Source organism: Caretta caretta, chromosome 1 (assembly GCF_965140235.1).
Source record: "Caretta caretta isolate rCarCar2 chromosome 1, rCarCar1.hap1, whole genome shotgun sequence".
Taxonomy (NCBI): Eukaryota; Metazoa; Chordata; order Testudines; family Cheloniidae; genus Caretta; species Caretta caretta.
Window position 1 is genome coordinate 137,748,404 of NC_134206.1, and position 24,407 is coordinate 137,772,810.

General features: G+C 43.2%; 1 protein-coding gene across 1 annotated transcript in view; it reads right to left on the reverse strand.

Moving 5' to 3' along the window:
* Window positions 1-24,407, reverse strand: part of PIR (pirin) — a 73,535-nt gene that overhangs the window by 2,646 nt on the left and 46,482 nt on the right. The window contains 2 exon segments of the mRNA XM_048836884.2: window positions 9,539-9,621; window positions 14,872-14,916. Coding sequence (XP_048692841.2) covers window positions 9,539-9,621; window positions 14,872-14,916 — 128 coding nt within the window.

Genomic DNA, 24,407 nt, shown 5'->3' on the forward strand with positions numbered 1-24,407 from the left:
GAAGCACTGGAAACAAAAATCATCTTAATCCAGAGACATGTAGCAAAACATTCAGAGCATGATTCTGTGAAGTGTGCTCACTGTAGTCCACCAAAACCAATGGGACTACTCACATGAAAAAGGATTTGTGGGATCAGGCCCTAGATTATCACCAATTAAACTGGTAGTTTCAGGCTGCAACAATAAAATATGAGCTCAATAGAAGCAGTTAATTAACCCTGACCTCAAAACAACAGATGACTTCATCACATTTTTTGCATTTGAAACCATTAGTTACAGGATTTTGCACCAATACAAGTTTCTGTACTAAGCAGAGTTCAGGAAGCTAATATAATTCCCAGCTAAAATCATTAAGCAAGTATTTGTAAATTGATCCTATGAGGGGATCTACACATTCCCTATAACTAATCCACACACAGAAGACCTTTTGTTCCACTTACAATTACAAGGAAAAAAAATTGGGTCATTACCTCAAGTGTCTCAAATAAGGATCTAATTTAGATTTAACGAGATATTTATGACACAGCAATTAAATGCTGATTTTAGGTTTATCAATGAACAGACACACATTATTAAACTTCTAAAAGATGGTTTTAGTAAACACACTGTTAATATCATGACTGTTGCAACCAGAAACTTCATTCTAGGCATACTAGCACAATGTTTTGGAAAATGTAAAGCTAAATACTGAGTTTGATCTGTATATATATTTTTTTATTACTAATGATCAAACAACCAATTTAGGCCCTGATCCTGCAAGTTACTCCATGCTGTTGGACCCCTGAATGCAGGCAGAGAAATGGGGCACTGTGCCATCACAAGATTCTATCTGTACCAACTGCTTTTCAGGATCAGGGCCTTAGATATCTGCAGGATGATTGTTCAGCTTTAGCACATATGAATGACAATAACCATGAATTCACTGCTCAGTGTATAGATAGGGCCAGATTATGCCACTAACGCCTAGCCCAGAACAGGAGACAGTGCAAGGCCCATATACCCCAACAGGAAGATCCAGGAGGAGAGCTGGTAAAAAAAAAGAATGCAGAAATAAATCATCAAAATGTAGAATACTTTGAAATTTTTCAAACAGCTCTCTAAGGGAGACACTGTGCCCAAATCTCCTGGAGACAACAACTGCTGTGCCACCCCTTATTTCATATTTATATTACAGTAGCACCTAGAGAGATTTTCCTGTGGATCAGGGCCCTATTGCACTAGGCGCTATACATACACATCCAAGGAGATGGTCCCTATGCTGAAGGGCGTGCAACCTCCTGTCTGTAGCAAGCCAGAGTTATGGGCTGCTATGGAGGAGTGGTGTTCCAAAACCCTGCCTCCTCTCTGCCCTTTTGATGCAACTCACACCCTTAAGGGCACTAGCCCACAGAGCCACTGATCAGGACATCAATGGCTATAATTAGGGCCCTATCAAATTCCTGGTCCATTTTGGTCAATTTCATGGTCATAGAATTTTAAAATCATAAATTTCAGGATTTCAGCTATTTAAATCTGAAGTTTCACAGTGTTGTAACTGTAAGGTACTGACCCAAAAGGATATCGTGTGGGGGTGTCGCAAGGTTATTGTAGGGGGGGATAGCGGTACTGCCACCCTTATTGCCGCACTGCTGCTGGCTGTGGCGCTGCTTTCAGAGCTGGGAGGCCAGAGAGCAGTAGCATGGTATGGTATTGCCACCCTTACTTCTGTGCAGCTGCCTTCAGAGCTGGGTCCTCGGCTGGCAGCTGCCACTCTCCGGCCGCCCATTGCCACCCTTATGTCTGTGCTGCTGCTGGCAGTGCCACCTTCAGAGCTGGATGCCTGGCCAGCAGCCGCCGCTTTCTGGCCAGCCAGCTCTGAAGGCAGTGCAGAAGTAAGTATGGCAATACTATGACGCCCCCTACAATAATCTTGGAACCCTGCCACTGCCCCCTTTTTGGTCAGGACCCCCAGTTTGAGAAACGCTGGTCTCCCCTGTAAAATGTGTATAGTATAGAGTGAAAGTACACAAAAGACCAGATTTCACAGTCCATGACACGTTTTTCATGGCTGTGAATTTGGTAGGGCCCCAGCTATAACTGTGGCTTCCTGCAACAAAGGAGATAAAAGAGAAGGGAAGCTCTTTGTGCTCTCTCTCCTTTGCACACCTCTGCATGGGCTGACTACCTTGTGGCCCTTAACATGTGTTTATGTGACATGTAGTCAGAACACAGCTGAAATGGTCACCAAACATTAACTACCATGTAGTGCAAGGAATTCACAATTTTGTTTTTCTTGTTATTTCAAAAATGCCCTCAAATGTTCTAAAATAGAATAAAACCCCCTCGCTTTTCATAGTAAAAAAAATCTAAGAGGAAATCTAACATAAGATAAGGGAAGAGAAAAATATAAAATATGAGGTTTAAAGAGTTAAGGCGCTGGACAATAGGGAAAAAAGGAGGAGAGGCAGGTTTCTGGTGGAGTGAATTCAAACATCCAATGCCCACTATAGCAAAAACTTGCTCACATGCTGGAATCTGATACTCTGCTGTGGTCCTTAGAGGGCAAGTGGTGTCAGAATGTAATTACCTGTCCAGATGAGGGTTATGGAGTAGGTAACAAATATAGCCACTAAAGGTGTAAAAACCAAGATGAACAATTCCAAGTCAATGTGACACTTCATAAGCAGTCAATGTACAATAAGCAAGGAAAGTGTAATGTGATCCCAGTGCCCTGGAGCAGTGAACAAATGTGTTGCTGCATACTGAAGAGACTGCAAGCAAAAGAGATGAACTGCTAGATGCTTTGTAAGGAGGAAATTACAATAGTAGAACCTCATTGTCTTAAGGACATGTACTGCTGTTGCACAATCATCGTGGGACACAATGGGTATAGACTGCACCAATTGCACAACTGAATAAACACTTTTGGACCACGCCAAACACATGATTTGTCAAGGAAAGACAAGATTTCAAATCACATCAACTTCCTTCACCGTACTCACTGTCTACAAGCAATTCCCCTTAGGGAGCAAGCAAGAGAATCCACATAGCTACTCCTGCCCATGACTTCCGCATTGCTAGTGCTGCCGACAAGGTAGATATATTTGCCATTTAACTTACCCCTCACTCAGAACAACGTTACATCTCTCAGCAGGGAATACCATAGAATCATAGAATATAAGGGTTGGAAGGGACCCCATCAACCAAGTCGATATACTATCTGCTGGGTTTTTACTGCAGTCATTTGCTTACAGATTACACTAAAATTCTAGAGTGAGGCAATCAAAGTGGCTACTGATTGAGAGCCCACAGGATATCAAAGAAATCGGACGGAAGATTCCTCACCTATAGTAGCCTTGTGCAACTGAACAGCTTTGCTAACAGATTGTAGCATGACTGCACCTTGGGGTGGAGGTCAGATTATAGCCAAGTGGCAATTACATTTCATTGAAGATGATGTACTTTATAACAGAAACAGAAGATGTAAGATTGGTTTCCCCATATGCATTTTAGACTCAGGCCAAACCCTAAGCAGTTAGTGGGACCATATGAATGAGTAAGGTGAACAGAATTCAGCCCATCATGGCGGAACGCAGAAAAAACCCTCATCTCTGTGAACTAATCATAGTTACATAAAAAGTAAGTGAAATGTTGGCATTTTTGGAGTTTTAATCAGAGCTCTTGTGCTATAAAATTTCTGGTGATAAGTGACACAAAATACCTTGTGTTATAAATATAAAGGGAAGGGTAAACACCTTTGAAATCCCTCCTGGCCAGAGGAAAAACCCTTTCACCTGTAAAGGGTTAAGAAGCTAGGATAACATCGCTGGCACCTGACCAAAATGACCAATGAGGAGACAAGATACTTTCAAAGCTGGAGGGGGGAGAGAAACAAAGGCTCTCTCTGTTTGTGTGATGCTTTTGCTGGGACCAGAGCAGGAATGCAGGTCAGAACTCTTGTAAAGGCTAATAAGCAATCTAGTTAGATATGCGTTAGATTCTGTTTTGTTTAAATGGCTGATAAAATAAGTTGTGCTGAATGGAATGTATATTCCTGTTTTTGTAACTTAAGGTTTTGCCTAGAGGGATTCTCTATGTTTTGAATCTGATTACCCTGTAAGGTATTTACCATCCTGATTTTACAGAGGTGATTCTTTTACTTTTTCTTTAATTAAAATTCTTCTTTTAAGAACCTGATTGCTTTTTCATTGCTCTTTAGATCCAAGGGTTTGGGTCTGTGTTCACCTATGCAAATTGGTGAGGATTTTTATCAAGCCTTCCCCAGGAAAGGGGGTGTAGTGCTTGGGGCAATATTTTTGGGGGGAGACGTTTCCAAGTAGGCACTTCTCCTGTTCTTTGTGTAACACTTTGGTGGTGGCAGTGTTTAACCTAAGCTGGTAAGAATAAGCTTAGGGGGTCTTTCATGCAGGTCCCCACATCTGTACCCAAGAGTTCAGAGTGGGGAAGGAACCTTGACACCTTGTTTCCATTTGACTGGCAAATAGGGTGGTCAGGTGTCTGGTTTTTGAGCGGAAAGGGGACCTGACAGTGTCTGGTCAGATCTACTGACTGGACACCCAAAGTCCAGTTACTGCAGGTGATGATCCAGCACCTCCCCTGCCCGCGACAACCTCTACTCAGCCAGGACCACCTCCTACCTGCATCAGGTGGCTGCAGCTCCCAACCCTGGCTCCACAAGCAAGTCCCTCCTGACCCACATAGGGAGGGAGGCAGAGGGGAAAAGCAGTGAGCAGTGTAGGGAGGGGGAAAGACGAGCAAAGGGAGGGGGGCTCAGGGAGAAGGGACAGGGCAGGAGCGGGGTCTTGGGGGAAGAGGTGGGGCAGGAGTGAGGCCTGGGGGGAAGGGGTGGCAAAGGGGAGGATCTAGCACTCATGCTGGAGTGTCCAGTTTTTAAATACAGTATTACAAAGTTGGCAACCATACTGGCAAAGTCCCAGAGGCTGTCTCTCAGTTTTGCAAAAGATTCTCTCACATTGCTCTGTCAGAGAATAAAGAGGCCTTAGAATGAGCAGAAATGGCTCCCTGAGGCCCATTCCCAGGCTCTGAAGGAAAGAGTGTGGCCTGGGTATACTATGACAATTTTCTGCTTCCCAGCACCCATAGGAGACCATGATAAGTAGAGTGTAAACTGGAGCTGCCCTTAGCCTAACTTACACCCGGGGCCAGACAAGATTCTGCCTGGGCCTACTATATAAGGAGTGCAAGGTGGCTTAAAGCCACTTTTATTCTCCCTTTATATCCTCCCTTCCATCCTTGCTGAAAATGCAGGAACTGAATAACTGATGCCTGGATCCACCAAGAGACGTAGGCACTTAGAAAATCACAGAGCAAACTGTGATCCACAGAGCTGAGTTAGTTGTCTAGGCTTCCTACACGATGAATGGGGAGAGAGGTGCCTTAGAATGCGAACCACAAAGCCAGCACACTAGGCAGGAAGCAGCGTAAGCTAGCCAGTGGGAGAGATGGAAGAGAGGGGGGCGTGCTAAGCCCTGTCCCTCTCACAGAGTTAAGTGCCTATGTCCGGGCTGCAGAGAGGCGCTTATCTCTCCTTGTGAGCCATGAGCCAAGGGAAGACAGGCACTCCTCCACCTAACGAACATGCAGGGCCTATCCAGTAGGTGTGCTCAGAGGCTGCCTAACTCCACCCAGAACAGCCAGGGAGTGGAGAAGGAGGAGCTGGTTCAAGTCCCCCTGCCCCTGTCTGATGAGAAGAACAGGAGTCTGTCATCTCTCAAGGGAGTGCCCTAACCGCTAGGCTACATGGTATTCTGATGTGGGTTTCCCTGCATCTCTCCTATTGCATCTATTCCACTTTAATTGAACAATTACATATTAATGGAGCCAGAGAGTAAGAATGAGTCTATTGCCTAGTGCTTCGAGGCAGCAGATCCCTGTACAAATCCCTTCTCCCTCGGAGGCAGAGGGGGACCTGAACTTGTGGTCTCCCCCATCCCACATGAGTGCTCTCACCACGGGGTAAAGTTTATAAATGAGCTACCCCTCTGCTAGGCCATTTTGTGTGGAGTTAGTTGGCCTCTGAGCTGACCTACTAGATCTGGCCCCACAGGTTAGTTAGGCAAAGGCATGCCTATCTTCCTCCAGTTCATGGGTTGCTTTAGGGCTTAAGCAGGAGATAGGTGCCCAGAAACCTAGAGTAGAAACAGCAGTGCCTATGCCCAGAATCAAACATAGGCCCCTAGGGAACTTTTACCACAAAAACTTAGGCATTGAGCAAGTTTAGGCACCTGCAGAGTTAGGCAGCAGCTGTGTGGGAGTTTTGTGGATCAGAGTGGTGCCTAAAAAAAGGACTTAGGTGCCTAAGTACCTTCACAGATATGGGCCTGAATAAGAGCTCAACAGAGCAGATGGCCTGGCTCAGCATGGAGGTTCTGGAATAAAGACAACCTCCCTCCATACTCCATAATGTAATCTTCTCAAAGAAAGATAGTAGGTATAATGGAAATAACAGGTAGGGAGCTATGGACGAACTAAGCTAAACTACGGGCTTTGAGTTGGCCATATAGACAGCAGGCAGAAATTAGGACGGGATGACATTTATTTTTCTGAAACGTTTTGCCTATTGCTGATCCTAAGATCCCCTCTACAGACATATCCTTATTCCTCAGTGCAGTATAGGCATGTGCAATAATGGCTTCAGAGTGAATAGAAGAATCATAATTCACTTGGGAGTATAAACTATGAAAGTGTAGATGGAATGGTATATGACAGCAAAGCCCTGAGAGTTGTCATGGCCCTATCGGGCCTCATCTCCATTCCAGGATCATCTATTACAACAACAACACACTAACATGAAAGGAGAACGCATAGGATACAAGTGGAAGTTTGGGGATGAAATATTGGCTATTTACACTAACATTTACTGGATTTTAACATTCACAAATCTCAGGTCAATAAAAGGGTAAATCAATTCTCTGACATCAGCAAGGGAGAATCAAGGGTCTATCCCCTGTGGTTGTTTATATAGAAGTCAATGTGTATTCTACAGAGTATATATTTAAATTTCATATCTGGCTCAAATAGGATGATTTTTTTGTACTTTTAAGACATATAAAAGCTATTTTAAGATTTCATTTAGCACATTCCTGATCTTTATTTGATCTTGTAACCATCAATAATGTTTACTAAAGATTCCAGTTAAACCCTCACATTGCATTTCCTATTAAAAAAATCACTCCAAAAGGACTGGCTGATTCACAGGGATTGGTAATGTGCTGTTAACATCTGGGTTACCAGTTCAAATCCAGGGCTCTCTGTCTAGGCATTTATCTTGTGCTGATGGCATTGAAGCCTTGGTGACTAATTGCTAGTCACCATCATCCGGTGGCTGGTCAGTGGCCTATATGAAAAAGCAGGTCACCTTAAATCCACGTTGTTAGTAGACATGAATCTTGGACACAGAAAACAGTGTCACCAGTTGGCAGCCCTGTCAGGAAAGAATGAGTTCCTCAGTGAAAGAATGAGTAGTGAGTGGACATGGAGAATGAGTTCTCCTTTCATTCTCTCTTGAGTCCATCGCCCTTATACACAACACAAACCTATTTTTAGTCTGGATAGGTACCCATGATTCTCTTCCTCTGACCCCTTGAGGTACTCCCTCCAGGACTGCCTTCAGACACTGTGGTGGCAAAGGGAAGCTAGTGCTACTCATGCTGGATGTGTTTCATGAATCTATTGAGAATCTCAATCTCCAAGGCTGTCACTCTGCCCCTTTTCATGACCAACACCATGTTGTTTTATTTACACCTTGCAATGCACTTAGGGCCTGGGACCAATGGAGTGAATACATGTGAATGCATAAATAAATCTATCTCCTTCAAAATTCCTGTCCTTGAGTTCTAGAAGAAGGTCCCCTCCAAGCAGAGAGAGAGCTTTCACTCACGCACCAGCCTGTGTCTGAGCACAAGCAACTCTGGATTCCGTGTGTCTCTGCCACACACACTGCCCACACCATGATTCTTCTCAGTGTGAGTGAGGAGTAGAACTGAGCCCAAGGTGGAGTCAGAACACAACAAGAAGGCAGGATGATCTCAATAGGGTATAGATGGGGCTGATTGAGATTCACGTTAGGAGCAGGTCCTCAAGGAATTCATTTTGAAGCACTTAAACATCTTCATTAATGATCTGGATAATGGGACGGATTGCACCCACAGCAAGTTCAGAGATGACACTAAACTGTGGGGGAGAGGTAGATATGCTGGAAGGTAGGGATAGGGTTCAGAGTGATCTAGACAAATTGGAGGACTGGGCCAAAAGAAATCTGATGAGGTTCAACAAGGACAAGTGCAGAGTCCTGCACTTAGGATGGAAGAATCTCATGCACTGCTACAGGCTGGGGACCAACTGGCTAAGTGCAGTTCTGCAGAAAAAGACCTGGGGATTACAGTGGATGAGATGGTGGATATGAGTTAACAGTGTGCCTTTGTTGCCAAGAAGACTAACAACATATTGGGCTGCATTAGTAGGAGCATTGCCAGCAGATCGAGGAAAGTGATTATTCCCCTCTATTCAGCACTGGTGAGGCCACATCTGGAGTACTGCATCCAGTTTTGTGGCCCCCACTACAGAAAGGATGTGAACAAATTGGAGAGTACAGCAGAGGGCAACAAAAATGATGAGGGGGCTGGGGCACATGACTTGTGAGGAGAGGCTGAGGGAACTGGCTTTATTTAGTCTGCAGAAGAGAAGAGTGAGGGGGGATTTGATAGCAGCCTTCAACTACCCGAAGAGGGGTTCCAAAGAGGAGGGAGCTAGGATGTTCTCAGTGGTGGCAGATGACAGAACAAGAAGTAGTGGTCTCAAGTTGCAGTGGCGGAGGTCTAGGTTGCATATTAGGAAAAACTATTTCACTGGAAGGGTGGTGAAGCACTGAAATGGGTTACTTAGGGAGGTGGTGGAATGTGCATCCTTAGAGGTTTTTAAGACCTGTCTTGACAAAGCCCTGGCTGGGATGATTTACTTGGGGTTGTTCCTGCTTTGAGCAGGGGGTTGGACTAGATGACCTCCTGAGGTCTCTTCCAACCCTAATCTATGATTTTATGATTCTCTGTTTTTTTAGGGTTAATGAAATTGAGCTTTGCCTTTCTTGTGAAAGGGGACACTTCACTTTGACCCAGTTAGAATTTTCAGAATTATGAAAGGGATTTTAAAGGAGCTGAAACAAACACCTAGGGTGAAATCCTGGCCTCACTGACATCAATGGCAAAGCTCCCCAGTTAGGATTTTACCCCTAATCTAGATGTGTTTCCAGCGCAAGGGTGGAATTGATGTGTACAGTGAAAAAATAAGAAAACAGTTTTAAGACCAGTTATGAAAAGGACAGGCATTCTGGGATGCCTGGCCTCTTCCTGGCCCTAACATTTCTTATGGTATGTTGTCACATTTTGTGCAGTAAAAGACTTGGGTGGGGGGGGGGGTGTTGATGGAAATACCAATCAAAGAAATAATGTTAATAATTCCCATCCAAAATCTTTTACAGAATTGAGTCAAACTCCAAGCATGAGAACAGGATAAGGATTACCTTGTTTTCTAACTGAACACAGTCACCATCATCCAACACCGCTGTGAGATGGGGTTCTATTTTCTCTTGGGCATCATCAGATCCTTTGAATAGACCAGATATGTAAAAAGACAATGCATGACACTATCAAAGCTGCAAATTATGAAATAATTAGTCATCCCTTCTGCTGAGAGCTATTTTATTTAAGAACATGCATGCTTTTCTTTAATTCATCTTCCTCTAACACTCCCACTCTGTCTTTTACACATACCCACTGTCCACCCCAGTTGTCTTTTACTTTTCATTTCCTTTCTGCAGCAGATGAACAAAGGCCATTTCTCCCCACTGTCAAGTCTATTATGTGCATCCTCTGATAGACCATGGCCATAGGAATTAGAGTACTATCCAGTTGAGAGAAGAAGTGTGATGGAGATGAATGTATCTGATACACTAATATGTGAGTTCTCAACCTAGGGATTGCAAACGGGTCTGGGAGGTGATGGCTGCCCTCCTTTTCCTTATGGCTACAGGCTAGGGGAGAGAGAAGAGTCCCTAACCATTTTTCTGTTGTAACATGGTGTTGTTGGATAGAAAATATTGAGAACTGCACTAGTGCTAACACGCTTGCTAATAAAAAGGATAAAAAAAGAGACAGGGAGGAGGGGAGTGCCTGGAATTTTAGTAGTCATATTCCTATGAAAGCTTTTTGGTGCATATTCAAATAGGATTTTTACTGATTTTAAGAGTGCATTTCACCCCCAGTGTAGCAGTCCCTCACAAGGCCCTACCTGTCACTTAGGCAGGGATAAAAATAAGCCAGTACGGACTGTTATGGTGTACCAGTAAAAAGTGGCTGCCAGTACCGGCCCATACCCAGCTGACTTTAAAGCGCTGCCATGGCAGTGCTTTAACGTTGCTGCCCCTTTTGTGCCCCCCATCGGCGGCCCTGCTGGGTCCCTACTGGCAGAGCCACCGATGGAGGGGGCGGCGAGAGGGGCCCAAAAGGAGCAGCTGCCCCGGGGCTGGCAATTTAAAAGGGCCCAGGGCTCCGGCCGCCACTGTTGCTACCGCAATTTTTTAAATCGCGTCTGGAGCCCTGGGCAGCGTGGGCCAGGCAGCGTGGAAGGGCTGGCAGGGGACACTGACCCCCAGCCCCACCCGTTCTGCCTGAGGCCCGTTCCGGGGGCTGGAGCCGGCCCCCATACTGGTAAGTCTTTGGCTTTACTTTCACCCCTGCGCTTAGATCCCTCTTAAGATCAATATTAAAGGTGCAAGTGAGGCCTAAGTGGTGAATAGGACCTTACATGGTCCCTTTTCACCTTGAAAGACTGTTAGTCACAGATACGCAGGATGTGATTTGGCTTTTCTGGTTGATATGAAGACTTCCCCCACCCCTACCCTAATCCCAAACTCTTGTCCCTACCTGATTTGTGGACTTCTGAGTTAGTTGTAGGCTGCAGGGTGGGAATAATTTACAAAACTAACACCTTGAATTATGGTAGAAGTAAGAAATGACTTTATTTTCTTGTACTGACATTTCTAAGCCCTTCAACATGGGGAGGGCTTTAAAAATGGAAAAATGAAATTGTACTGAACCTTTCAGACAAACAAAATTTGTATATTGGATTAATGTAATTCTTGTAGGCTTGGTTAACTGGTACAAAATCATGAAGAAATTGGAAAAGGATGTGTCGCCATGTGTCATGTGGAAGGACAGAGCTAAGATTCCTTAAAAGCTATCAAGCATCGCTGAAAGGGCAGCTGTACAAGGATAGTGAATATACTCATCTGTGTTCCTTTGTGTGCACACCTAGTCTGATATTCAAGGAGTGCTGGAATGAATTTGTTCCTTATACACAGAAAGAACACCGAAGCATTCATTTTGAAAACTGAATTGGACTTTGCAAAGCAATAAAATAAAGTCTAAAGTGGCCCATATTCTGAACATAGCATCAACATCCTTTTAAGAATGACCTTTTAGCTTCCTAAGTGATTTCTCTTCTACTGTTCTTCCAGGGAATCAGAATTTAGACTTGACTAGCACAAGTCTGCCAAGGAACTGCATGTCGGACTTTATATGGGATTATTGCTCCTTCCCACTCATTTTAATAGTGCATGGATGGGAGCCATAAAGTTGTGATTTGAAGGATCACTTAAAATGAGGTACAGATATAGATGTAATCCAAATGTTTTGTTCCCGTTCTAGCAATTTCTGACTTCATAGTTGAATGGTAGGCCCTTGGAAAATAAATGTAAGATGTTACAAAATTTAGTCAATATTGCAAAAAAAGACTAGGTGTAAAATGTTTGCAAAAGGGCTGCCGAGTAGCAGGAAAGAGGATAGTGCCTATGTTCACAGGTGATTTCTCTAGTATTTTATCTATCATTATTTTTCTTTAATTAAAAAAGGAAGTTTCAAGAGAAGAAAAAAGTTTTTAAAATGGCTGTCAGTTATAAATACAGCCAAATCAGATAAATATTTTCCATCACTGACTTTGGCCAAGAATGCTAAATCTAACAGCACTGTTCAGAAAAGCCCCACTGAAAATAGTTCTGCTGCAAGTGTTGTTAGATTTGGCTGTCTAAACATTTGTAAAAGGAAAGGAAAAGCAACCTGAAAAACCAGGTTCTACATGTACACTGTAATATTTTTAGAGTGTGACTATCTCAGCTACTGTTTATGTATTCCCCAAAGGGTTTATTTCTTTTTTTCTGGAGCTAAGAATGAAAAGTCTGCAATTGCTAGTATTATAAGGTATATTACCCAAACCAACTGAATGCAAATATTCAGCTAGAAACACCGCCGGACATGCAATCAAACTTTATACTGCTACCAAGTCTTATTCTTTTTCTGTTGGTTGCCAACACAGAGCAAGGTTGTGCCTTGCCCTAAGCACACCTGCACAATGGAGTGAGGAGGTGATGTAAGACACTCCCGCACACCCCTGCATGAGCAACACATCTGGAAGGTTACAACACAGGAGACAGCTGTCTCTGTGATGCTACTTCCATTCTTGCACATGAGGGCAGGAGCATGGAATGGGAGGGACCTTGACTCCCTCCACATGTTGCACCAGCAAGTGCAGCTGAGCTGGCACACAGGGGTAAGTAACCTGTGCCCGGTAGAGGGCTGACATGGATACCTCCCCTTGTCCCCTGAGCAGGAGGGGTAGCCAGGAACCAGATTGGGACACTCATTCAATCTGGCTCCTGGTCTGCTCCTGGCGCAGTGTAACTACGTGCTGCCCCTTTCATAGACCTGGGGCAAAGCCAAAAGTTAGCCTACTGTTAATAGTTATACTCATCATAAGCACATTGCAATGTGTATGAGTATGAGAAGGGGGATGTCCACCTCCACATGCCAGAAGACTGTGCTGGAGACAGAAAAGACAGGAGAGTCTGCCCAGTCTGAAATGCTGACCAGACCTCAGAAATACTGAGAACAGTCTAGAACAGGCTGTGTCTCAGGACTGTTTGTCACAGTAAGCACTGTAGAGTTACAGATCTTTGCAACATAACAAAGCTCTGTCCTTGTCTCCGTGGGTACCGTGTTTCCTGACTGATTTCGCTGGCCTCAGAGGCTCACTGTGACCTTCCATGTAACCCTTCTCTCTCTAGGGAGAAGAGTCACGGTCTACTGAGCCATTTTCATTATAAGCCAGCAAGGGAGGTGAAGAGAAGCTATCCTTCCTTGCACAGTCTCTGTTGTCTCCCAGTCTCAGTGATTAATCAGGGGGAAAAGGTTGGGGGGAGCCCAGGCCCACCCTCTACTCCGGGCTCCAGCCCAGGGACCTTAATAGTATCAGCTATGGTAGCTGACCTTTTAGAAACGTGACACGTACAATTCCCTGGACTACTTCCCCACAGCAGCCCCCCACTTTCCTCAGGCTCCACTTCACCCTTACCTCAGGGCGTCCTTCCTTGTGCCTGATATGGTGTGTACTGCTCAGTCTCTCCAACAGCGCAACTTCCTCCCACAGCTCCTGACATGCACCCCCACCTGACTGACTGGGCAGCTTTTAACTACTTTCAGCCAGCCGCTGATTGGCTTCAGGTGTCCCAATCAACCTAGCCTTCTCCCTGCCTTCTGGAAAGTTCTTAATTGGCCCCAGGTGTCTTAATTGACCTGGAGCAGCTGCGATTTAACTTATCCTAGTACCAGGGATTTGTTTAGTCTGGGGCTAATATATCTATTTCCCACTACTTTTCTATAGCCATCTGGCCTTGCCCTGTCACATAACCTAAAAGTGATTGTGATTAAGAAATTCCTTTGCTAAGCCTGTATCCTTTGCTTGCCTGCTACGTTGTCTCTGAAAGAAGGTCAGTGTGCTCACAGCTAGGTGAAACTCTGAGGCACTGTGAATAAGGAACCAGGGGCTTGGAAGGGTTGAGGCAGTGATCTGGTGGTTTACTGTGGCCGGGTTGTAGAGCCCCATGTCCCAAGGAAGGGTGTCAGGCAAAGGTTCTTCACCCAGGAGTGTGTCTGAGAGACCCAGACCTAGGAACAGTGACCTGCTCTCCCCAGACCAAGTTGGCCTAGAAGCATATGGAAGCCAGCAGCTGGCTCCACTCACAAATGATTGAAGGAGAGAGGGCCCACTTATGGGAGGCAGCATGGCTTAATGTACAGACCAGTGGGCTAGGACTCAGGAAAACTGGGTTCTCTTCCTAGCTCTGCCATTGGCTTGCTAAGTGACCTTGGGCAAGTCATGTCAGCACTCTGTGCCTCAGTGTCCCCATTTATAAAATGCTTTGAAAGCTACTAATGAAAACCGCTATATAAGAGCTAGAGATTATTATTAACTGACTAGTCTTTGTTTAAAAAACATTAAAGAGATGGAACGTTACACTAGTCATATTCCTTGATTTGCTCGAGACAATGTCTATGTCATTTTGCTCTAAAGCCCATTTTAATGAGCACAGCACACAAGTTGCTTTATAAAGGTGGATGCCTGCACCTGTGTGGAGCCCCGTGAGGATTCTGTGAAGGCATAGGAGTCAGCCTACATAGAACAGCTTGCCCGACAGGGGCCATTATCAGTTTTGTTATGTTGTCAAACAGATCTGAAAAAAATATATAATCTCTTAATGTAAATATGTTCTTTGGGATACTTTTTATTAAAACCTGATGGTATCAATGGCACATGTATTGATACCCAGTGGAAGTACACTGTAAACGATTGCACTAACAGATCACTGCACTAAACCACATACCTTTGTTATTTTTAATGTTTTAAGTATGGGATCTAAATTTTTTGTAGGTCTGATTTTCCTTTTTTCCTGCAGAACAGTAATTTTTAATAAGTTGAATCCTCCCTATGAACAACTGAAATAAAATTTCATGGGAAACTTACCAACATACAGATTGCCAGACAGCATGTAAATACAAGATGTCCACCCTGAAATATAATCAAACAATATTAAAGGTAAGCATACGTAATGTTAATGTACTCATATTTAACACTGCATGGAATTATACTGATACTGTATGCTCCATTCTCCATGATACGCTCCACAGTGGCTCTCGTAATTATACAGATTTATTTCAGTTTAAAGGGACAACAGCAATTTAAAAGCTCATATTTTCATCTGAAAATTTTGTATCATTATAAGTAATCCCTAAGATTACTATAACTGGAAACAATTAGATGTTTTTTCCTATTGTTTCATTTTCTGTGGTCACTTTTACTATTTCCCCTGTATAAATTATCTAGTTTCTCTTGTTATTTTTGTGGAACTTTAGCACAGAAAGAGGGCAGAAAGGTCACTGAAAATAGCCAGGAAAACCTGTTCAAAGTTCTCCAACATGATTCATTTTCATCACCCCACCTTGTCGGTATAAAACTGAGCAGTTCTAACACTTGTGGGTGGCACAAAGAATTTGGCACATCACAGTACTTTATATACACTCTGGATTTATTTTTTCCTTCCTCTTATGTACAGTCTGGGAGACTCCATCTTTGTAGAAATGTTTTAAATAGCTTTACTGCATGACCAGACAGGCCACTGACTAATTACGGAATTCACAAAATAGTCCCTTCGGATCTTTTACTTCATCGGATTGTAGACATTTTAACTGCATGTCCCTTTCCCCCAAATTGAAATGAGGTCTTCCAAACTTTCCTGCCAGTGCCCTCAGATTTTAGGCATGTTTGCCTGTTTTAAATCATTTTCAGTATGTCTTTTCTCCACCTTTTGTTTTGGCTGCATAAAGTCTGAGAAAATACCACAAATTCCATGCAAATCTCCTTGGATGGAAAAGCACTTAAGTCTGCCTTCTTTTTTCTTTCATGAGATATATTTATGGATTTTCTTTCCTGGCTCTGAAATGTAAATTCCAGAATCGTATCCACTTTTATTACTTTCCTCACAGTAATTCTGTATTAGCCTCAGAGCTTTCTCAGTTTTCTCTGTCAGTAACACATTTTCCTTACCTGCTGTAACAGTTTATTATTGTATTGGACCCTTTTTCTTTGTGCAATTCTTCTAAACACCTGGGGCCAGATCCTTGGCTGGTGTCGTTTCAGCAATTTATACCATCTGAGGATTTGGCCCATTAATTTCTCCAAGGAGTTCCTTGCTAACTTTCTTCATTTCTCTTCTGTAAGATGAAATGCTGAATTTACCCCAAGTAAATATTTTCCCTATAATCCATACCAACCATCTCCTGAGTCAATTTCTGTCATTTGGTATAAGATTTTTACCACATATTTTAGTTTAGAAGCCTCCTTCTATTATTAACTGCACTTGATTGATAGTCACACCCTCACCATGCAAGCCACAGAGGAGAGCAATTAAACGTAAGGATGCCATTCTTGTTCTGTAATAATCTCTCTTTTAATGTTATTGGAGGAAATCATTAAATTTAATAGAAGCTGTGGTTTCTCATTTGAGATATATAGTATTCTCACTGGTGATTGTATTAGGTCCTACTCATTCACATACTTGGTAACGTCCAAAATTCAATAATTTGCATGGGTTTCCCAGTCATTAGGGTGAGTTAAAAAGGTTTATATGATTTTCAATTAATGATCAGATTTGTAAGTATACTGGTTAATATCCACTATGTGTTGTCCTATATTTGGCTTTGTGCAATGAAGCCAAGTTAACATTGCTACTGAAATATTAACCTTCACAGTTTTAGATCTTTTTTCTGGTTGGTTTTCGCTTTGCAATGGTAATGTTGCAGAAACGAGGATTCTGCAAATAATTATATTTAAATTCAATAATTACCAACAAACAAATGAACACAGTGCAACTTTTTCTGGTCTACAGTTACATCTGGCACAGGTCAGAAGTAGTGCTAGTGGCGTTGATAAGAGTTACTTGTATCCTTGTAGTGGAAGAATCAGGCAACCTGTTAAGTTTTCCAAAAGAAAACACGTCCCCACCCCCCAAAAAAACAATTCTTTTAAAAATCCCAAAGAATGAATACACTTACATTGCCGCCCCACCCGCAAATGTGTGCTGTGCAAAAAGCTGCTTGATACAGTAGTTAAGGCAGGTGACAGAGTCAAAAGACCAAGGTTCTAGTCCTGGTTCTGCCACTAACTTGCTGTATGACCTTGGGTAAGTTACTTCACTGCTCTGTGCCTCAGTTTCCCTATTGTGGAAAGTCCTTGGAAATCTAAAAGTGGTATATACAAGCTATTATTATGTAGTTCTCATCTATGCTGGAGACTTGTTATAGCAGTAAGAAAGCATAGTTTAAGTACATGCCCCTCTGAAATACTTTCTGGATTTTCCTTCCAAGTCCTTATTTTTTTCTAAATTTAAAGAACACATCTAATAGGTGTACTACTGCAGAGAATAACTGCAACAATCTACATCTTCCCAACTGTCTGGGCTTGAGGCCCAGACCATGCAGATAGTTGGGCCCTGTTTATCAGTCTGTCATTAGCCTGGAAAAACTCGATATATAAACTTCTATTGTAAGCTCAACAGCTTTCTCCATATATAGAAACATATGGAAAAATGGGTTAAGCATAGAGTCTTGAGAACAGGTAGCTGCAACACAGCACTTAATTAGCATTATTATAATCCTATTGTTTCAGGAAGGTGTTGTTTCATTCTGCCAACGACCTCTCTCTCTGCACTATGTTGCCAGGCTTAAAAGTTCTGCTAAAACTTCTACTGCCCCAGTCCTTTCCCCAGTAAACTCAATATGAGTTTTACTATTGATTTCACTGGAAACATGGGCAGGCCAAAAGACACTTATTATTAGAATAAAAATGAGAAAGATGACATAAGACACCATAATGGAATTTCTCTGATAGTGATTGTAAGTACAGTATCTGGGAAACAGCAATATAGTGTATAACATTCTGGATATTTGGGGCTTTAAATTCTCCATTTCTATACTAAGCTTAGGGACAGAGTGTTCTTTTATATTTGCAATATGCTCCTCTTGTAGCCCAAAATAATCCACTGCTGAATTTGTATGCGTAAGTCCATCTTCACAGCTGAAGACAGCATTTGACCCTATGTGTAAGTTGCAAAACGTCATCATGTCATTGTGCTGGTGGTCCACTCATGAAGCCGGTTTAGATCAGGCTGTCCCCAGGCACAACCTTCACATCCTCTATTCAACTTTGCAACGTTTGTAGGGGAAGGTGGCACCAGCTTGCCAAGTGAAGAGTCAGTCCAAGTTTGCAAGATGAGTTGTATCAATGGGAAGATCATTTCAAGACACTCCTCAGCAGTCCACCACCTACTGTGCATCTTCTGACTGAAGCGGGTCAGGAAGTTCCGGTACTGCCATCTTTTTTCAACCAAGAAGAGACCTGGATCACAGTCCATAAGTTGAAATGTGGGAAGCCACAAGGGGTTTGTAATGTCAACCCTGAGGTGCTGAAGTCAGGTGAGAGTATTGTTGTACCATGGGTACACAGGCTCTTCCAGACCATCTGGTGCACTCTTATCATCTGAGATGACTGGAAGAAATGAGTTATTCTGCCTCTGTTCAGAAAAGGACAATAAGGGCAAATGTAGCAACCACAGAGGTATTACGCTGTTGTTATTATCATCCATGTTACTGTTTCAAATCAACGATACACTTCATGGTAGAGGCCGGGATATTTAGTGTGGCTCTGGACCTGATCAGTCCACTATCGACCAGATCTTTCCCTTGAGACAGCTTTTTAAGAAGATGGCTGAATTTAATAAGCTGGGCACATTACTGTTTATAGACTTCCATCAGGCCTTGGATTCAGTGCAATGAGCAAGCTTGTGAAAGCCGATGAGGTGACTTGGCATCTCTGGGAAGATAGTGTCATTGATTGAAGAGCTCTACAATGGAACAGAAAACTACGTTCGAGTTCGGGAAGGCTGCATTGAGTCACCTTCATTGTTCAATATCAGCACTGACTGGCTGATGGACAAGCTTGAGGAGGCAGTAGGCATTGAACAGAACACCATTTTCCTTTGAGACCTCAAATATACCAATGAAATTGTCATGTTGGCTCAGTTTGGTGAATCACTACAGCTGATGGCTGATCTGCTTGGGCAAGAAACAGAGTGCACTGGTCTGGTTATCAATCCAGACAAAATTAAGTTCCTGGCCGTTACCATCAAGCAGCCTCCAGCTCCAGATTACGACCAGTCAAGTATTAACCTGTGTGGTTAGGACACTGAGGAGGTGGCAACTGCCAAATACATGGGCAACATCATAGACAGTGCTGGAGGATGCTCAAAAACTGCAGACATTCATATATCAGCAGCAGCCACCACCATGTCCTGGGCCCTTCGGCGGCCTCTGTTGGGCTGTCATAACATTGAACTTGCTATGAGCTGTGGCTCTATAGGACTACAGTTACATCCGCTCTACTGGACAGCCGTAAAATGTGGGTGCTGAGGAAGGATGAAGAGTGGTGGGTTGGTAGTTTTGATTCTCGCTATCTTTGTCAGCTACTCCATACTAAGCAGCAGGACAAGATTAGCAATGAAGATATCCATAGCCAAATCCATCAGCCACCTCTGCCAGCAGCTTTCTTGGTACAGTCTTATATTAGGATAGAGGACTTCTGAATTAGGAAGTGTGTTTACCAACAAATGCTGCTACATGTCTGGCAATCATGTGATCACCAGAAACTTCAGTGGCATGGTAAGATTGCGCATGGCAGACATAACTAGACATCAGTCTGGGTGGTGCTCGAACTGCAAGGAGGCTATGTCCTGTTGGGATCTGCCATGATAATGATGATCACAGACTGCAAACACAGTAGATCTAAAATTAAATAGTGAAATCACTGTATATAAAATGTGGCTTGTTTTCCAATCCTACACAAAGGATTCTCACAAATTCACATGACAGCCTTCTAAAATCCCTCTTACTCCATTCATTTCACTTCCCAACTGTGGCATCTTTTCAGCAGAAGACTTGAAAAGGCTCTGGGTTTTCAGAAATTCTCTCACTGTTATTCTAGCACTGGTGCAGCTTTATAGGTGCTGGCAACAGTGAGAGCACTCGGGTAGATTAGTCACTAGCTTTCCCACCATTGGACGATTGCCAGTGAATCTATACAAAGCTGCACTAGCGTCTTCAGCATGGAAGCAGGTTTTCTGAGCTGGAAAACACTTCATGCTCATCCCAATCCTCAAAAAAGCCACAAATGACCATACCCAGCGTTGTCAGACATCTTTAACTAGTTTCTTCCCCTCCACAATTTTTTACTCTGAAGAACAGACTGGACTAATATAGTTGAGACACTAATACAATGTGACATCACAGTCCTTCTGTCAAAGAGAGTGAATTCTGTGAGTCGTTAGGGACACTGGCACAGGAAAAAAGCCAGTTATGAAGGAAAATATACAGGTAAGTCAGTATTCAGCAGCGTGAGAAAAGAATGAAGATCAATAAATCCCCTTGTATCAATGTTTGGGTATATAAGGGAAATGTGCTTCAGAGTGACAAAGGCTCTCCAGGGTGCAATTGTGCAGCCCTTTATTGAAGAGGTTCCCCAGTATGTATTAAGAGCTCTAGATCAGTTTAGTACTCTGGGTATGGTATTACACCACTAAATTGCACTGCTTCCTCTCAAAAGTCTTAAAAGTAAAAAAAATCATTTTCTAATTTTCCTACTTATTGGCAAACACCACTTTAGATTATGAAAAGTGAAAAGAACTTGACATAACTATTTTACCTGCTACTGCTTGTTGATTTTGCATATTTCTCAGTGGTCACTGAAAATAAACTAGTCACTTTCACTCAATTTTAGTCATTTTCACTTTCAAGTTTTCATGACTTCATTTAATGTTGTGATGTTTGATTTACAAACAGAAAAGAGGAATGTATGGTTAAGAAAACTCTTCTCACTGGAATTAAAAAATAGCCATGGTAACATTTCCATGGGTTTTAGATTTTGTAAATAATAGTTTTTACAAAACCTTAAATTCTGGATAAAAATTTGACCTGACACTATCCATTTAATAATACTTAGCACATACATCGCCTACCATATCTTCAAAGCACTGTGCAAACCCTGAGAAGTGTTCACATCATTCTTGTGAGTGAGTGAATACTGGCTCTGATCCAGCACTCCCTGAAGTCAGTGGAATGACTCACAGTGACTTTGACTACAGAGCTGGACGGGAAATGGTCTCTTCATCTTGTGAGTTTAAGATTTTGAAATTTCTTCTCAAGCCAGACCAAGACGAGAACTTGAAATCTCAAAAATGTTTGTGAACTGATAATATGAAAAAAACTTTGATTGGGTCAATCGAAACATTGTGTTTCAATAATTTCAAAACATTTCTGATTTTACTCTTTACATTTTTAAACCTTTTTGAAATATAAATAAGTGAAAATTTCAAAATGAAAAGTTCCAAAATAGGAAAATATTTTTTTCCATTTTTTTTCAAAGGGGAAGATTCATCCATGAACACTTTCAGTTTTGATGAAGTAGCGTTTTCCAGCAAAAAACATTTTGTCAGAAAATACCCAATGAGCTCTACTCAACAGGAGACAGATCAGGCCCATTCTCCCCATTGTGTGGGCTGCAGCCGCCCCCAGTGAGGTGGAAGAGCAACCCCTTCACAGGAAGACAGTCCCATGGATCTCCAGCAAGTGGTGCCATGGGGCTCTTGCCCCCACCACAAGGACCCAGTCGGCGGGAAGGACCCTAATCTAAGGAGAGGTAAGAATAAGCAGGGAGGCCCTGATCCCGCTGTGACGGGTTGGATCACAGAAACCCCCTTGGGGCTGCCAACTGATGTGTCAAGACTACTTCTGCCCCTGCTTTCCCTGCCAGCTTGGGACTCCAGCACCCTCTGCTCCAACACAGACCCAGGGTCTGAACCAGATGCCCAAAGCTGCAGATTTAACTGAAAGCAACTTAGGAAGTGTTCCTGTCTTTTACACTTAGATGCCCAACTCCCAATGGGGTCCAAACCCCAAATAAATCAGTTTTACCCCATATAAAGCTTATACAGAGTAAACTCATAAATTGTTCACCCTCCATAACACTGACGGCGAGATATGTACAGCTGTCTACCCCTCCCCGGTATTAATACATACTCTGGGTTAATTAATAAGTAAAAAGTGATTTTATTAAATACAGAAAGTAGGATTGAAGTGGTTCCAAGTAGTAACGGGCAGAACAAAGTGAATTACCAAGCAAAATAAAACATGCAAGTCTAAGTCTAGTACAGTAATAAAACTGAATACAAATAAAATCTCACCCTCAGATGTTTCAATAAATTTCTTTCACACACTGGACACCTTCCTGATCTGGGCACAATCCTTTCCCTGGTACAGCCCTTGTTCCATCTCAGGTGGTAGCTAAGGGATTTCTCATGATGGCTGCCCCCTTTGTTCTGTTCCAGCCACTTATATATCTTTTGCATAAGGCAAGAATCCTTTGTCCCTCTGGGTTCCCACCCCGCTTCTCAATGGAAAAGCACTAGGTTAAAGATGGATTCCAGTTCACGTAACATGATCACATGTCACTGTAAGACTTCATTACCCATTTGCCAGCCCACAGGTATACAGGAAGACTTACAAGTAAAACAGAGCCATCTACAGGTAATTGTCCTGGTTAATGGGAGACATTAAGATTCCAAACCACCCATTAATGGTCCACACTTTGCATAACTACAATAGGACCTCAGAGTTATATTTCTAGTGTGACAAAGTTCTGTCCTTGCCTCTGTGGGTCCTGCATTTCCTGGCAGATTTCACTAGCCTCAGAGGCTCACCATGACCCTCTACATAACCTTTCTCTCTCTAGAGACAAGGGTCACAGACTATTGAGCCATTTTCATCATAAGCCAGCGAGGGAGGTGAGGAGAAGCTATCCTTCCTTGCAAAGTCTCTGTTGTCTCCCAGTCTCAGTGATTAATCAGGGAGCAAATGGGGGGGGGAAGCCCAGCCCTACCCTCTACTCTGGGCTCCAGCCCAGGGACCCTAATAGTTTCAGCTAAAGTAGCTAGCTTTTTAGAAACATGACATGTACAATTCCCTGGGCTACTTCCCCCACAGCAGCCCTCACTTCCTCAAGCTCCACTTCACCCTTACCTCAGGGCCTCCTTCCTTGTGCTTGATATGGTGTGTACTGCTCAGCCTCTCCAACAGCACAATTTCCTCCCACAAGCTCCTGATATGCACACCCACCTGACTGGCTGGGAGGCTTTTAACTACTTTCAGCAAGCCCCTGATTGGCTTCAGGTGTCCCAATCAATCTAGCCTTCTCCCTGCCTTCTGGAAAGTTCTTAATTGGCCCTAGGTGTCTTAATTGACCTGGAGCAGCTGCCATTTCACTTATCCTGGTACCAGGGATTTGTTTAGCCTGGGGCTAATATAGCTGTCTCCCACTACTTTTCCATAGCCATCTGTTCTTGCCCTGTCACACTAGTTTCAGATACAAGAGTGATACATTTATCCAAACAGGATGACCACACTTAGTAGATTATAAGCTTTGTAATGATACCTTACAAGAGACCTTTTGCGTGAAGCATATTCCAGTTACATTATATTCACACTCATAGACTTTAAGGTCAGAGGGACCATCATGATCATCAGGTCTGATCTCCTGCACATTGCAGGCCACAGAACTTCACCCACCCATTCCTGTACTAGACCCCTAACCTCTGGCTGAGTTACTGAAGTCCTGAAATCATGATTTAAAGTCTTCAGGTTACAGAGCATCCGCTATTTACTCTGTGAAGTTCCTAGAGTAAAGAGGTTGAAGCCACACAAAGGTTTTGAAGCAGTGGACCAAGGTAAAAAGCGTGTTGTGATACAGTTAGCAAATGATAATGCCAACTACAGAACAAAAATATGAAAGGGGAAATACACTCATTCCCTGGCCGGGAAGATATTTATCATACAGATATGAAGCTAGGAAATTGGTAGTTTGGGGAAACTTCCCATCTCCAAATAAATCAGTGTCTGAGAAAAGAAACAAACCTATTTAAATGATATATTTCCTGCTGGTCAGTCTTAGCAGCTCTTGAGTCAGATTCTTGGCTCTAATATCAGTAACAGGCCATTCCATTAGCCTGGGCTTGCCAGAGTGCAGTGTGCTCTGTCCATTCCTCGTTTCATCCATCCTGTCCCTGGCATGGGGCAGGGGCTAGGAGCAGGTGGTAGAGAACCAGCTTGACACCCCCATGGGTTTCCCCTTCACAAAGGGAATCACCAGCTGGTAATTCAAAGGGGACAGACCAGAGGTAGAGGATCTGGCTTCCCCTTTTAGTAATTCTTGTCCTGCTTCAAGGACTACCAGGGTGACTCTGGGGTGTGACTCAGCAGCCCTGACAAGGGATTCTTTTCTATAAACTGATGTCTCTCCACTATGTGGTTATAGCGAACAGGTAAGCATTCATAGGTGCTGCAGACTAAAGGCAGACAGAGAACAGACAGCCTTTCCCTGACTGTGAAGTCCCACCTCTT